This window comes from Macaca thibetana, chromosome 9, assembly GCF_024542745.1.
Source record: "Macaca thibetana thibetana isolate TM-01 chromosome 9, ASM2454274v1, whole genome shotgun sequence".
In the NCBI taxonomy this organism is placed as follows: Eukaryota; Metazoa; Chordata; class Mammalia; order Primates; family Cercopithecidae; genus Macaca; species Macaca thibetana.
In genome coordinates, this window is record NC_065586.1 from 88136320 (window position 1) to 88151729 (window position 15410).

The 15410-nt window shown below is 43.6% G+C and overlaps 2 protein-coding genes across 4 annotated transcripts in view; one reads left to right on the forward strand and one right to left on the reverse strand.

Annotated features, from left to right (window-relative positions):
• Nucleotides 1–13762, reverse strand: part of CPEB3 (cytoplasmic polyadenylation element binding protein 3) — a 242406-nt gene extending 228644 nt beyond the window's left edge. For all 3 annotated transcript variants that reach the window (XM_050804449.1, XM_050804448.1, XM_050804444.1), the window contains exon 1: nucleotides 13670–13762. The gene's annotated coding sequence lies outside the window, so the exon portion shown is untranslated. The remainder of the gene's footprint in view (nucleotides 1–13669) is intronic.
• A 149-nt stretch (nucleotides 13763–13911) lies between these two features.
• MARCHF5 (membrane associated ring-CH-type finger 5) overlaps nucleotides 13912–15410 on the forward strand; it is a 56588-nt gene continuing 55089 nt past the window's right edge. Inside the window, exon 1 of the mRNA XM_050804451.1 lies at nucleotides 13912–14274. Within this exon, the coding sequence (XP_050660408.1) occupies nucleotides 14240–14274 (35 nt within the window). The 5' untranslated portion in view covers nucleotides 13912–14239. The remainder of the gene's footprint in view (nucleotides 14275–15410) is intronic.

Consider the following 15410-nt stretch of genomic DNA (forward strand, 5'->3'; position numbering starts at 1 on the left):
CTGGAATATAAGTATATGCTCAACAAGTACCTGATAACAAATGTCATTCTGGGGCCAGGCATGGTGGCTCATGCCTGTAATCCCAGCACTTTGGGAGGCCGAGGCGGGTGGATCATTTGAGGTCAGGAGTTCAAGACCAGCCTGGCCAACATGGTGAAACCCCGTCTCTACTAAAAACACAAAAATTAGCTGGGTGTGGTGGTGTATGCCTGTAATCCCAGTTACTCAGGAGGCTGAGGCAAGAGAATTGCTTGAACCAAGTGAGCCGAGGCTGCGCCAATGCACTCCAGCCTGCGCAAGAGAGGGAGACTCTATCTTAAAAAAATAATAATAAAATAAAATAAATGTAGTTCCTTCTGAGGAGTTGCCTTTATTTAAGGTATACTGTCCTCACTTCGCTAAATGGCAAGGAAGATTGATGAGATGTTCCCTCCTTAGATTTTGAACTGTGAGCAGAATAAAAACAGGGTTGAACCCATGAGAGCATGGAATGTTGCTGCTACCACAATTCTCAGGGACGGCCACTACTTGACTGTTCCCAGCTTGATTCTCATGCCTTACCTTCAATCCTGTGAGCTCACCCATGTCCTTCCAATGAATTTCCTTTTTGCTTAAGTTAGCTCTGGGTTTCTCAACCTCAGCACTGTTGATATTTTAGGCTATATCATCCTTTGTTGTGAGTGGCTCTCCTGTGCACCATAGTATGTTTAGCAGTATCCTTGGTCTCTACCCATCAGACGCCTGTAACATCTCTCAGTGTTAACAATCAAAATGTCTCCAGACATGACCAAACAACCCCAAGTCAGTACTCAATTAGCTAGAGCTGATTTCTGTGAAACAAAAAATCCTAAATGATGGATACCACATTCTGGGCAACTTTTCATTACTGGCCTATATAGAAATATCTCATTTGTTTACTAGCTCATGTTATATGGGTATGTCATAAATTATTGAGTAGAAAGTCTACTAACAGATTTTAAGGTTGCATCTGGTGTTATTATTAAATAACAGCTTTATGGAGCTATAATTCACTCACTTAAAGTGTACAATTCAGTGACTTTTAGTACATTCAGAGCTGTGCAACAATCACTATAATCAACTTTAGACCATTTTCATCACCCCAAAAAGAAACCCCAATACAACTTAGTTGTCAACTCCAAATCTCCAACTTCTCCAGCCCTAAGCAACCATTAATCTACTTTCTTTGTAGATTTGCCTAGGAATTATAGAATATATGATATTTTGTGACTGGCTCCTGTCACATAGCAAAATGTTTTCAAGGTTCATCCAGGTTCATCTATGTTATAGCATGTATCAGTACTTCATTCTTTTTCATTATCAAATATTCCATTGTATGGACATTCCACATTTTATCCATTCATCAGTTGATGGACATTTGGGTTGTTTCCACTTTTGGCTATTATGAATAATGATGCTTTTTTTTTTTTTTTTTGAGATGGAGTTTTGCTCTTGTTGCCCAGGTTGGAGTGCAATGGCACGATCTCAGCTCACTGCAACCTCCGCCTCCCAGTTTCAAGCTATTCTCCTGCCTCAGCCTCCGAAGTAGCTGGGATTACAGGCACCTGCCACCGCTCCCAGCTAATTTTTGTATTTTTAGTAGAGATAGGGTTTTGCCATGTTGGCCAGGCTGGTCTTGAACTCCTGACCTCAGGTGATCCACCCGCCTTGGCCTTCCAAAGTGCTGGGATTACAAGTGTGAGCCACCACACCTGGCCCATAATGCTGCTATTAACATTCATGTAATTTCTTTGGTTTTCTTGTAAAATAACAAGAAAAAGTAAAAACATTCATGTACAAGTGTTTGTGTAGGTATATGTTTTCATTTCTCTGGTATATACCTGTGAATAGAATTGCTGGGCTATATGGTAACTCTATGTTTAACATTTTGAGAAAAAGCCAGACTGTTTTCCAAAGCAGCTGTACCATTTTAACCTCCCACTAATAGTACATGAGGGTTCCAATTTCTTTACATTCTTGCCAATTCTTGTTATTAGCCATCCTATGTGAGAGTGAAGTGGTATCTCATTTTGGTTCTGATTTACATTTCTCTGATTAATGATGGTGACCATCTTTTCACATACTTATTGGCCATTTATATACCTTCTTTGGAGAAATACTTATTCAGATCCTTTAATTATTTTACATTATTGAGTTGAAGAGATTTTTTATACATTCCCTTTCAGATATGATTTTCAAACATTTGTTCCCATTCCATGTCTTTTCACTTTCTTAATATTATCCTTTCCAGCAAAAAATGCTTTGAGTAAGTCCAATTTATCTATTTTTTCTTTTGTTGCTTATGCTTTTGTTATTAATCTAATAAAACACAGTCTAATCCCAGGTCATGTAGATTTATGCCTGTGTTTACTTCTAAGAGTTATATAGTGTGAGATCTTACATTTTGGTCTTTCATCCATTTTGAATTAATTTTTGCTTCTGATGTGGGTAGGGATGCAACAACATTCTTTCACAAGAGGATATCTAGCTGTGCCAGCTTAATTTGTTAGAAATACTACTCTTTCCTCCATTAGATTGTTTTGGCATCCTTGTCAAAAATCTATTGGCTATAAAAGTAAGGGCTTATTTCTGGACTCTTCATCCTGTTTCACTGATCTAAATTCTATTCTTTTTTTTTTTTTTTTTTTTTTTTTTTGAGACGGAGTCTCGCTCTGTAGCCCAGGCTGGAGTGCAGTGGCCGGATCTCAGCTCACTGCAAGCCCCGCCTCCCGGGTTCACGCCATTCTCCTGCCTCAGCCTCCCGAGTAGCTGGGAGTACAGGCGCCCGCCACCTCGCCCGGCTAATTTTTTTTTTTTTTTTTGTATTTTAGTAGAGACGGGGTTTCACCGTGTTAGCCAGGATGGTCTCGATCTCCTGAACTCGTGATCCGCCCGTCTCGGCCTCCCAAAGTGCTGGGATTACAGGCTTGAGCCACCGCGCCCGGCCTAAATTCTATTCTTATGCCACCACCACACAGTCTTGATTATTGTAGCTTAATAGGAAGTTTTAAAATCAGGACATGTGAGTCCTCAAATTTTGTTCTTCTCTTTCAAGATCCTTTTGGTGGTTGGGCGCAGTGGCTCACGCCCATAATCCCAACACATTGGGAGATCAAGGTGGGTGGATCATTTGAGGTCAGGAGTTCGAGACCAGCGTGGCCAACATGGTGAAACCCCACCTCTACTAAAAATACAAAAATCAGCTGGGCATGGTGGCAAGTGCCTGTAGTCCCAGCTACTCAGGAGGCTGAGGCAGGAGAATCACTTGAAAGCGGGACGTGAAGGTTGCAGTGAGTTAAGATGGCGCCACTGTACTCCAGCCTGGGGGACAGAGCAAGACTCTGCCTTAAAAAACGGAAAGGCCGGGCGCAGGGGCTCACGCTTGTAATCTCAGCACTTTGGGAGGCCAAGGCGGGTGGATCACAAGGTCAGGAGTTTAAGACCAGCCTCGCCAAGATGGTGAAACCCCATCTCTACTAAAAATACAAAAAAATTAGCTGGGCATGGTGGTGGGCGCCTGTGATCTCAGCTACTCCGGAAGCTGAGGCACAGAATTACCTGAACCCAGGAAGTGGAGGTTGCAGTGAGCCGAGATCGTGCCACTGCACTCCAGCCTGGGCAACAGAGCGAGGCTCCATCTCAAAAAAAAAAAAAAAAAAAGATTATTTTGGCTATTCTGGACCACCTGAATTTCCATACAAATTATAGGATTAGATTGTCATTTTCTATAAAGAAGTCAGATGGAATTTTGATAGGGACTGCACTGAATCTGTAGATCAGTTTGAGGAGTACTGCCATCTTAAAAACAGTAAATCTTCCAACGAACATGAGATTCTTTCTAATTATATCTTTAATTTCTTACAACAGTATTTTTTACTTTTCAGATGTTATACACTTCTTGTGTTAAATTTATTCCTAAACATTTTATTCTTTGTAATGCCTTTATAAATCAAACTGTTTTCCATTCATATCTGGATTGTTCATTGCTAATTTACATAAACACAATACATTTTTGCACATTGAGCTTATATCCTACAACTTTGCTGAATTCATTTATTGGTTCTAACAGGTGTTTTCACTTTTTTTGATTCTTGGAATTTTCTAAACACAAGATCATTTCATCCACAAATAGAGATAGTTTTACTTCTTCCTTTCCAATGTGGATGCCTTTTATTTCTTTTACTTGACTAATTGACCTGGCTAGAACCTCCACTACAATGTTGAATACAGGTTGTAAGAGGACATATTCTTGCCTTGTTCCTGATCATAGGGGGAAAGCACTCAATCTTTCACCATCAGGCATGATGTTGGCTATGGATTTTTTTGTAGATGCACTTTATCAAGTTGAGGAAGTTCCCTTCTATTCCTGAATGGTCTTTTTCTCTTCCTCTTACAAGCAAGCTGCAATTGGAAATAACAGATCAGTGAACACCCTGGCTTTTGCTTCAGGGCCCAAAATGTTTAATACTTGCTTTCTGACACATTCCCAAAATGTTGCTTGATTTTCCTTATTTTTCAGTAAATTATATTCCTATTTGTTTGAGTTCTAGGTAACACACAATGGCTGCAGTCTGTGTTTTTCCAAAGCTCTATCGTCCCCCTTTGATAATCCACTTTCATTTTTCCTTCACAGTACTCCAGCGTATGTCTATTTATAGCACTTCATACTATACATTCATTGCCATCTTTATTCCTTGCAACAGAAGATCTGCCATTGTGAGCAGGGACCACTACTAATTTCTGTAAAGGCTTGAGATCAACAGAGGTTTGGGATAATAGCAAACTTTTAAAGTCAAGTTTTAGGAGCAACAGCTATAAATCAATTTAGGGTAAAGAACCTCACCAGGAGGGAAAAAAAAAATAAAGAGCAAAAAAACAGGCAAAGGTACCAATAAAAATAAAACCTAGGGAGGTCAAGATGGGTGGATCGCTTGATTGCTTGAACCCAGGAGTTTGAGACCAACCTGTACAACATAGCGAAACCCCGTCTCTACTAAAAATACAAAAATTAGCCAGGTGTGGTGGCACGTGCCTGTAATCCCAGCTAACTGGGGAGGTTGAGGCATGAGAGTCACTTGAACCTGGGAGACAGAGGCCGCAATAAGCCAAGATTGCACCATTGCACTCCAGCCTGGGTGACAGAGCAAGACTCCATCAGAAAGAAAGAAAGAAGGAAGGAAAGAAAGGAAAGAAAAGAGGGACAGAGAGAGGGGAAGAAAGAGAAGGAGAGAGAAAGAAAGGAAGGGAGGGAGGGAGGGAGGGAGGGAGCGAGAGAGAGAGAAAGAAAGGAAAGAAAGAAAGAAAGGAAAGAGAAAGAAAGGAAAGAAAGAGAGAAAGAAAGAAAAGAAAGAGAAAGAAAGAAAGAAAAAGAAAGAAAGAAAAGAAAAAGAAAGAAAGAAAGAAAAGAAAGAAAGAAAGAAAGAAAGAAGGAAAGAAAGAAAATACTGTAGACATTAAACCAGTAAAACATATTCTAGGAACCGAAGTCTCCTCTTAATGTCCTTTAGAGAGTAACAGGGACATTATCCACTTCAACTACTTAACCTATATAAGGATAATCAAAAACTAATAGCCATGTGAAAGCAAACTTCTGAAAATGCTTACAGACCACGGTCAAGTTACTCAGACCTAGCCAAGGCCTAACTCATTTCTGTTTCCAACCCACCATACATACCACTCCAAGATTAATCCCCTAAATCAGCCAGCACAGTGGTTCATGCCTGTAATACCAGAACTTTGGGAGGCCGAGGTGGGTGGATCACTTCAGCTGAGGAATTCGAGGCCAGTTTGAGCAACATGGGGAAACCCTGCCTTTACAAAAAATACAAAAAATTATCTGGGTATGGCGGCATGTGCCTGTAATCCTAGCTACCCAGGAGGCTGAGGTGGGAGGATCACCTGAGCCCGGTGGGCAAGGCCACAGTGAGCTGTGATTTCACCACTGCACTCCAGCCTGGGCGACAGTGAGACTGTCTCAAAAAAAAAAAAAAAAAAAAAAAAAAAAAAAAAATTCCCCTAAATCACTCTCACCTTTACTGAAGAACTCTGAAGAAATGTCAGTAATAATTATTAAGAGCCCTTAACCACATGTCTGGCCTTATACCGAACAATTTAAATGAATTTTCTCATTTACTCCTCCCAGGAATTCAAAAAGGGAGGTTCTATAACTCTCCCCACTTCCGCTGGAGATGAGGAATCTGACTAAAAGAGATTCTGTAACCTGCCCAAATCAAATCGCCAAGCTTCTGAGTATCAATGTTAAGACTCAAACCTACGTTATCTTTGCAGAGATTCTCTAACATTAAAAATCACTTAGAGAACTTGTTAAAAAGACAGCTAATTAGGCACCACTGCAGGGCATACAGATCAAAATTTCCAGGGCAGTTTTCTGACTCATAGCAGGTTTAGGAACCACTACAAGTTAACTTCCCAGTTCCTACAGAATGGGGTCTGTTTCTTTTTTCTTTTTTTTTTTTTTTTTTTTGAGACAGAGTCTCACTCTGTGGCCCAGGCTGGTGTGCAGTGGCACGATCTCAGCTCACTGCAACCTCCGCCTCCCTGGTTCAAGCAATTCTCCTGCCTCAGCCTCCCGAGTAGCTGGGATTACAGATGCTCGCCACCACATCTAGCTATTTTTTTGTATTTTTAGTAGAGACGGGGTTTCACCATGTTGGCCAGGCTGGTCACAAACTCCTGACCTTAGGTGATCCACCTGCCTCAGCCTCCCAAACTGCTGAGATTACAGGTGTGAGCCACTGTGCCTGGCTCAGAATGGGGTCTCTTTTTTTTTTTTTTTTCCTGAGACAAGAGTCTCACTCTGTCGCCAGGCTGGAGTGCAGTGGTGCAATCTTGGCTCACTGCAACCTCCGCCTCCCAGGTTCAGGCCTCTCCTGCCTTAGCCTCTTGAGTAGCTGGGACTACAGGCGCCCACCACCACACCCAGCTAGTTTTTGTATTTTTAGTAGAGATGGAGTTTCACCATTTTGGCCAGGATGGTCTCCATCTTTTGACCTCGTGATCAGACCAACTCAGCCTCCCAAAATGCTGGGACTACACACATAAGCCGTCACGCCAGGCCAGAATGGGATCTATTTCCTATGCCTAAACCCTCCCACAAGCAGCTTCCTCCTCTCCTAGGATAGGGCAAAATACCTTAAACTGGCATACAAAGCTCTGTGCTTCATAGCCGGTCACTCGGTGATATTTTTGGTTTTCTCTTGCCTCAAGATCTCCTTTTTGTTTCAGTTCTTCTATTCATCATTTCCTTCACAAGGCATTTGCACACGCTGTTCTTTGGCCTGGAATGTTCTTCCCTCTTCCCTTTATCTAGTTAATGCTGTTTTTCTTGGGGTCTCAGTATAACAGACACTTCCTCAGAGAAACTTTCCACGGCCTCCTGGTCTAAGTCAAATCCTAGTTATAATCACTCATAACACTATGTACCACATTTGAAATTTGATACATTTATTTATGTGATAATCCCTCTCATGATAAACTATAAACCCCACAAACAAGGTAAAAACTGTGCTTGTTTTTGCTCATCATTGTATCTTTAGTCCCTAGCTTAGTGCCTGCCACATACAATCAATAAATAGATTCAAGGTTTTTTAACTATTCTTCCGATTTAACCAGTTGTCTTCATCCATTTTATGCTATTATAACAGAATACCTGAGAATAGGTAATTTATAAAGAAAAGACATTTACTTGGTTCACAGATCTGGAAGCTGGGAAGTTCAAGATCAAGGGGCAGAAACTGGTGAGAGCCTTCCTGCTGCACCATAATGCGGCAGAAGGAATCACATGGTGAAAGTGCGACACAGAGAGCAAGAGAAGACCAAACTCACTTTTACAACAAACCTGCTCTCAAGATAATGAACTCTTTCCCTTGATAACTATATTAATCCATTCATGAGGGCAGAGCCCTCACAACCTCATCACCTCTTAAAAATCCCATCTCTCAAGACTGCTGCATTAGAGTTTAAGTTTCTTTCTTTTTCTTTTCTTTTCTTTTTTTTTTTTTTTTTTTGAGACACAGTCTCACTTGGTTGCCCAGGTTGGAGTGTAGTGGTGCGATCCCAGCTCACTGCAACCTCCAACTCCCGGGTTCAAGTGATTCTCCTGCCTCAGCCTCCCGAGTAGATGGGATTATGGGCACACGCCACCATGCCTGGCTAATGTTTCTATTTTTAGTAGAGATGGGGTTTCACCATGTTGGCCAGGCTGGTCTCCAATTCCTGACCTCAAGTGATCCACCTGCCTCGGCCTCCCAAAGTGCTGGGATTACAGGCGTAAGCCGCCGTGCTCAGCCAAAATTTAAGTTTCTAGCATATGAACATTGAGGGACACATTCAAACCACAGCACCAGCGCTTTGTATTTTCCACTTACATAACAGAGATCTATAGTTCAAGTTATAAAGGATGACTTCTTTCTTTACATCCTTTCATCCTCACCCAGACCCAAGATCCTTCTTTACCTCTTCACCCACATAATTACTCCTCTTGCTACAAAGTAGAGCCTAAATGGGTTTTACAAAGCTCTCTTTAACGCACCAGTCCACAACAGTTTCCAGTGGAACTTCTACATCACTCTAAATTTCTATGCCGTTTATTTGACATTTCCTCAAATGCTATCATGCCATGTTATCATTATACAGAATTACATCCTGTTTTATTTGCTTTTTTCTTTTTTTTGAGAAGCAGTCTTGCTCTGTCCCCAGGCTGGAGTGCTCTGTCCCAGGCTGGTGTGCAGTGGTGCGATCTCAGCTCATTGCAAGCTCTGCCTTACAGATTCATGCCATTCTCCAGCCTCAGCCTCCCAAGTAGCTGGGACTACAGGTGTCTGCCACCAAGTCCAGCTAATTTTTTGTATTTTTAGTAGAGACAGGGTTTCACCACGTTAGCCAGGATGGTTTCGATCTTCTGACCTCGTGATCTGCCCGCCTCAGCCTCCCAAAGTGCTGGGATTAAAAGCATGAGCCACCATGCCCAGCCTGCATTTATTTTTCTAAATGCAAACATATTTAGGTATGTAGATTGTATGCCTCTGAAGGGTAGCTATAGGCCAGGCACAGTGACTCATGCCTGTAATCCCAGCACTTTGGGAGGCCAAGGCAAGTGGATCACTTGAGGTCAGGAGTTCGAGACCAGCCTGGCCAACATGGAGAACCCTCATCTCTACTAAAAATACAAAAATTAGCTGGGCGTGGTAATGCACACCTGTGATCCCACCTATTTGGGTGGCTGAGGCATGAGAATCACTTGAACCTGGGAGTGGGAGGTTGCAGTGAGCTGAGATGACACCACTGTACTCCAGCCTGGGCAGCAGAGCAAGACTCTATATACAAAAAAAAAAAAAAAAAGTAGGTATAGTTGTATAGTTTAATTTGCTACTAGCGTACCTATGCATATATTTCCTGGAAACACCTGCTGAAGGAATTAATGAAAAAAAAAAAAACTTTCTGTAGCTTGGAATGAGGACTCAGCCTGCAGCTTATCACCAAATTTGGCAATTGACAGCTCTCCTTAGAGGGCACCTAAAAATATTATACCATTTCTGTAAGGAATACTCCAGGCCCCATTTTGGTAGACAGTTCAGAACAAGTGTGATGGAAGAACATTAGAGTGATATATTATTTTAAATTTTCTGACATATTTACAGCAGTTCATAGTTATCTCTAAATCCATTACAGAATTATTAAAATAGTGGTGTGTGCCTATAATCCCAACTCTTTAGAACTTTACATTGTCAAGTTTTGTTCTTGTCCTGTGAACTCGGGAGAATCTTTAAATATTTTCTGTAGGTTAATTTCTATTTCAAAATATATCTCTGAGGAAAAAGATGTTTTTGGCTATAGTCATGCTGGTTACTCTCTCGGCTGAATATCATTTATCATAGACTTTTTTTTGAGACGGAGTCTCACTCTGTTGCCAGGCTGGAGTGCAGTGGCATGATCTCGGCTCACTGCAACCTCGGCCTCCCGGGTTCAAGCAATTCTCCTACCTCAGCCTCCTGAGTAGCTGGGACTACAGGTATGCGCCACTATCATAGATTTTCAACCCTATGTATAAATGCAGGAGTGCATTTCAATGTGGTTTTGGTCAGACTAAGGTCTAAATAATTGAGACATTTTTTCCTTCAAAATCATAGAATATATTGTAATTCCAATTATTCTAAGTCTTACTGGAAAACCTAAGAGCCACAAAAAACAAAGTTGACAAACAATATTGAAATTCAGACAATATGTGTCACCCATTTCAAATGTTAGGATTTATTTCCTGAGTTTTATGAATCACTATTTTTGCCCATACTACTAAGAAGCAAAGTTTGATAATAAAGAACTATCAGTTATCTGTTTATATGTTTCTTTTTAGATACCTTTATGAACATTTTATGTGGAGCTAATTACTCTTTTAAAAGCTTTATTGAGATGTAATTTACATAACATTAAAATTCACCCATTTTAAGTGTACAATGGGTTTTTTGAGTATATTTACAGAGCTTTGCCACTATTACCATAATCTAATTTTATCTTATTTGTGATATAATTCACAAAATTATATAACCAGAACCACTATCTAATTCTAGAACATTTTCATCCCTCTAATAAGGAAACTCATACTCATTAGCAGTCACTCCCCATTTCTCCCCAACCCCTTCAGCCCTATGCAATTACTAACCTACTTTCCGTCTCTATGGAGTTGCCTGTTCTTGACATTTCATGCAAATAGAATCATACAATATGTGGTCTTTGTGACCGGCTCCTCTCACTTGTCATAATGTTTTCAAGGTTCTTTCATGTTATAGCATGTATCATAACTTTATTCCTTGTTTTCTCCTAATAATATTCTATTGTATGATATACCACATGTGGTTTATCCATTCATCAATTGGTGGATATTTGGGTTTCCACTTCTTGGCTATCAAGAATAATGCTGTAGGCCAGGGGCTGTGGCTCACGCCTATAATCCTAGCACTTTGGGAGGCCGAGGTGGGAGGATTGTTTGCGCTCATGAGTTCGAGACCAGCCTGGGCAACATGGCAAAACACCATCTCTACAAAAAAAAAATTTTTTTAAGCCAGACATGGTGGCACGCCCCTGTAGTCCTAGCTACTTGGGGGGCTTAAGCAGGGGGATTGCTTGAACCCAAGGCTGAGGATGTAGTGAGCTGGCACCACCGCACTCCAGCCTGGATGACAAAGTGAGACCCTGTCAAAAAAAAAAAAAAAACAGAATAATGCTGCTATAAACATTCACAAACAAGATTTTGTGTAGATATATGTTTTCATTTCTCTTAAAAATACCTAGAAGTGGAATTACTGGGTCACATGCTAATCACTCTTTAGACCAGTAACAGGATTTTTTTTTTACTTCAAAAGGTTTTTGACACAGCCAGGAAGCTGACTTTTCATAAAAATGCAAACATAAAATCCATTTGTTGGTATAATAAGGTCAATTTGCACACTATCAACAAAATGTATCATATTTTCCAATTTCAGTTGAAATGGATTTTCTAACATTGGGTAAGATCTTAGAGTCTCGGAGTTTGTACTTGTGTACTTATCCATATGCTGGGATAAAATTCTGTTTTTAAGCAGAAAGTATGTCTTCAACTCCTATGGCTGACAACTGCTTAAGAAATAAGTACACGATAAGGTTAGACTGACACAGCACAAGGAGCAAAAAATAATAATTTAAAATGTTAAGACACTGGGCTGGGCATGGTGGCTCACATCTATGATCCCAGCCCAATGGGAGGCCGAGGCAGGCAGATCACCTGAGATCAGGAGTTCAATATCAGCCTGGTCAACATGGTAAAATCCCGTCTCTGCCAAAAATACAAAAGTTAGCCGGGCACAGTGATACAAGCCTGTATTCCCAGCTACTCCAGAGGCTGGGGCACGAGAATCACTTGAACCCAGAGGCGGAGATTGCAGTGAGCCAAGATGGTGCCACTGCACTCCAGCCTGAGCAACACAGCAAGAGTCCGTCTCAAAAAAAATAAAACAGGCTGGGCGCGGTGGCTCAGGCCTGTAATCCCAGCACTTTGGGAGGCCGAGACGGGCTGATCACCTGAAGTCAGGAGTTCGAGACCAGCCTGGACAATATATAGTGAAACCCTGTCTCTACTAAAAAATACAAAAATTAGCTAGGTGTGGTGGCACACACCTATAGTCCCAGCTACTTGGGAAGCTGAGGCAGAAGGATCCCTTGAACCCAGGAGGCGGAGCTTGCAGTGAGCCAAGATAGCACCACTGCTCTCCAGCCTGGGCAACACAGCAAGACTCTCAAAATAAATTAATTAAATAAAATATTAGACACTGGCCACATGCGGTGACTCACGCCTGTAATCCCAACATTTTGGGAGACTGATGCGGGTGGATCGCTTGAGCCCAGGCGTTCCAAGACCAGCCTGGGCAACAAGGCGACAAGGTGAAACCACGTCTCTACAAAAATATATATATAATACATATCATATAATATCATATGTATATATTACATAATATATTATATGTTATATTATATATTACATTATGTATTATGTAATATATATAATACAAATATATATAAAATATTAGACATCCCGATTATACTACTCATTTTCTTTCCCTAGGAGGCGTGTGTGTGTGTGTGTGTGTGTGTGTGTGTGTGTGTGTGTGTGGTGGGGGGGTGCTGTTTCTCAAAAGCATATTTCAAAAATTGGAGGCCAAGTAAACTTCTGGTCACATTTTTGAGGGTTTGTTTTTTCCCAGCAATGAACGCTCTAGTTCAAATATACTTCGTAAATTTTGAACAGATAATGAAAAGTTGATTGTAAAACTCTACATTTAAAAAGAGCTTTAAAAACACATTTTCATTTTTTAAAAAATCAAACATCTTGCAGCAGAAATTAGACACAATCAAGGGAAAACTACCAGCGTCCTACCAGTCACAACCCTAGAGAAAATGCCACAGGTCGTCCAAAAAACGCATTCATTTGAGCCAACAGCTCTTTCCTCCCGCCAAAGCTATCCCTCGAACGTCAGAAGCTGACCCAAGGAGTGATTGATGATTTCTCCTTTTTGATTCCCCCTCACCCCCGCCACTCCCAATCCACCTGCTTTAAGGTGTCAACGCGACTACAAACGGTTAACAGTGACCAGCAGCAGAGAGAAACAAACATCCCTGACAACCCACAGCTGAGTAAGCAAGAGCTGTTTATTCACCAACGTGTTCCATTTGGAGACTGTCGGCGAGCCCTGGAAAGCCCAAGCACATTAAGGTTCCTGGAGAGGGAGAGAATCATCTTTCCTTCCCCCCACTCCCCAGCCCCAAACACACACTGAGAGACTCGGGTGGAAGCCGTCTGGTCCAGGCAGTCCCGACTTGCCCGCCCCCTCAAGAAAAACCTCACGCACCAAAGCAGCCGACCCCTTGCGGGGGTGGTGTAATTCCCCCAAAATGGGCTCTGCCGCAGGAGAGGCTGGCTGCAGCGCCGGGGGCTTCGGAAGGAGTTACTGCCACCCCCAATGCCGCCACTGCCCGCCCTGACGCCACGGCCGGGGCTGGGGACCCTGATGAGAAATGGCCCTTCAGCCCCCTCCCCTCACCTGGCTCGGTCCCACCTGAGGGCTAGAGCGGAGGCAAAAAGAAACAGGCAGGGAGGGCTGACCTTGTTGCTACTGACAGTGGAGCGGCGCATCCTGCTGCTTCCTGGAAAGCGGCCCGAAAGACATTTTTTGCCCCTGGAGGAAGGAAACGGGAGGGCGCCGGCCGGACGGCGGCGGGCGCGGAGGCGTTGGTCCGGGCAGGCTGTGCAGCCTCTAAGCAGGGACGGTCCGAGGACTACATCTCCCAGGCTGCTTTGGGCCGCCCTGCGTCGTAACCCCGGCGCGCACGGAGGCGGTGACTCTTACCTCACAAAGGTAGCTCCTCCGCCGGCAGCAACTCGGCGCCCGCGGTCCATGGACCGGAACCTCGGGCCGACGGACAGGAACCCGGGCCGCGATCGCCGCCTCCCCGCCTCAGGCTCCTCCTCCTCGTTCTCCGCCGCCTCCACCGGACGCCCGCAGGCCCCGCACCGCCGCCGCCCGGCTAGCGCAGCTGCCCCGGGAAGCTGGGTGACTGGTTCGCGGCTGCCGCCGGACTGCGGCCTACTCCGCCGTCTCTCAGTGCTATTGTCCCTGGGCCTGGCCTTGAGCGGGTCCACTGGGGAGGGCCGAGTGCGCCGGCTCCGCGGAAGATGCCGGACCAAGCCTTACAGCAGATGCTGGACAGGTACGGGCAGCTGTTGGGGGGGGGACCGGGAGCCGCCGACCCTCGCTCTGGCCCTGCCCGCGCCCGCCCTCGAGGCTCTTGGTGAGCAGAACTCGGCGTGCCGGGAGGAGTTCCACGGCCGGGGGGCCGTGAGAGGGGCAGAAAGTTTGGAGTCTAGACTTGGGGAGGACAGAACGAGCGGCCTGGGTCGTAGACTTTGGGTGAAACTTAGCTAAGGAGTGGCGTCTGGTTTCTTTGGAACCCCGTTTTGACGTGAGAGGGACCCATGTTAATCCACAAAATTAGTTTTCCTTACCCTCCTCCCCTCCCCCTACCTCCCTCCCCAACTTGTAAAGTGTCAGCGATGTCACTGGCAAGAAGAACCGGGTTATCTTTCAGGAGAATGACCCCCTTACAATTTTAAGTCTCTGTCTGAGAACCAATGATAAACATTCTTTTAGAAAGCCTGATAGGCTGATTTCGTTCTCTCCCCTTTCCCTGAGCCCGCACCACCCTCCCCCCGCCCCATCCCGTCCCCACTCTGACTGTAAGGTCAGAGTATCCGCAAGGGAGCTTTAACGGTCAGACCAAAGTAGAGGTTATGGAAAACAGCCAAATGAGTCCAATGCTGAACACTTAGTGTACTTGGCGATCGTTGGGTTCATTGAAAACGTTTCAGCTCGTACAGGAGTCCAGTTGCCCATTCTTGGGGGGCCCCAGTCTGTAAAACTCTTTGTGAAGTCGGGTGCACCGCCCTCTGCTGTTGAAATTCTAGTCCGTGGGTTCTACCATGAGTTTTGGGAGACTCTAGATCCACATTTCCCCCCAGCTGAGTCTTACTTTCTGGCATAGCAAGTTGTACAAGCTAATTCATAATGTTTGTGGTTGCTTACAATTCTCAGCAGACATCACTTGCCACCCATTTCAGCAGGTGGTACCAACTCTTTGTACTCAGTAAAATTCCAACTGTAAGGTGTTAAATGAAGGCCCTCCCTTGAGTTTATACCCAGTTAAATGCTGTTTGGGTCTGCCACACCCAGAACACAAGTGACCCAAGTGTACACATCCTTCCAGAGTGACAGACATTTTCTTGGAGCTTAGAATTTTGAGCCATCTCAGTTGATAGAAATTATGTCACTAATTTTTTTCAGTTGAGG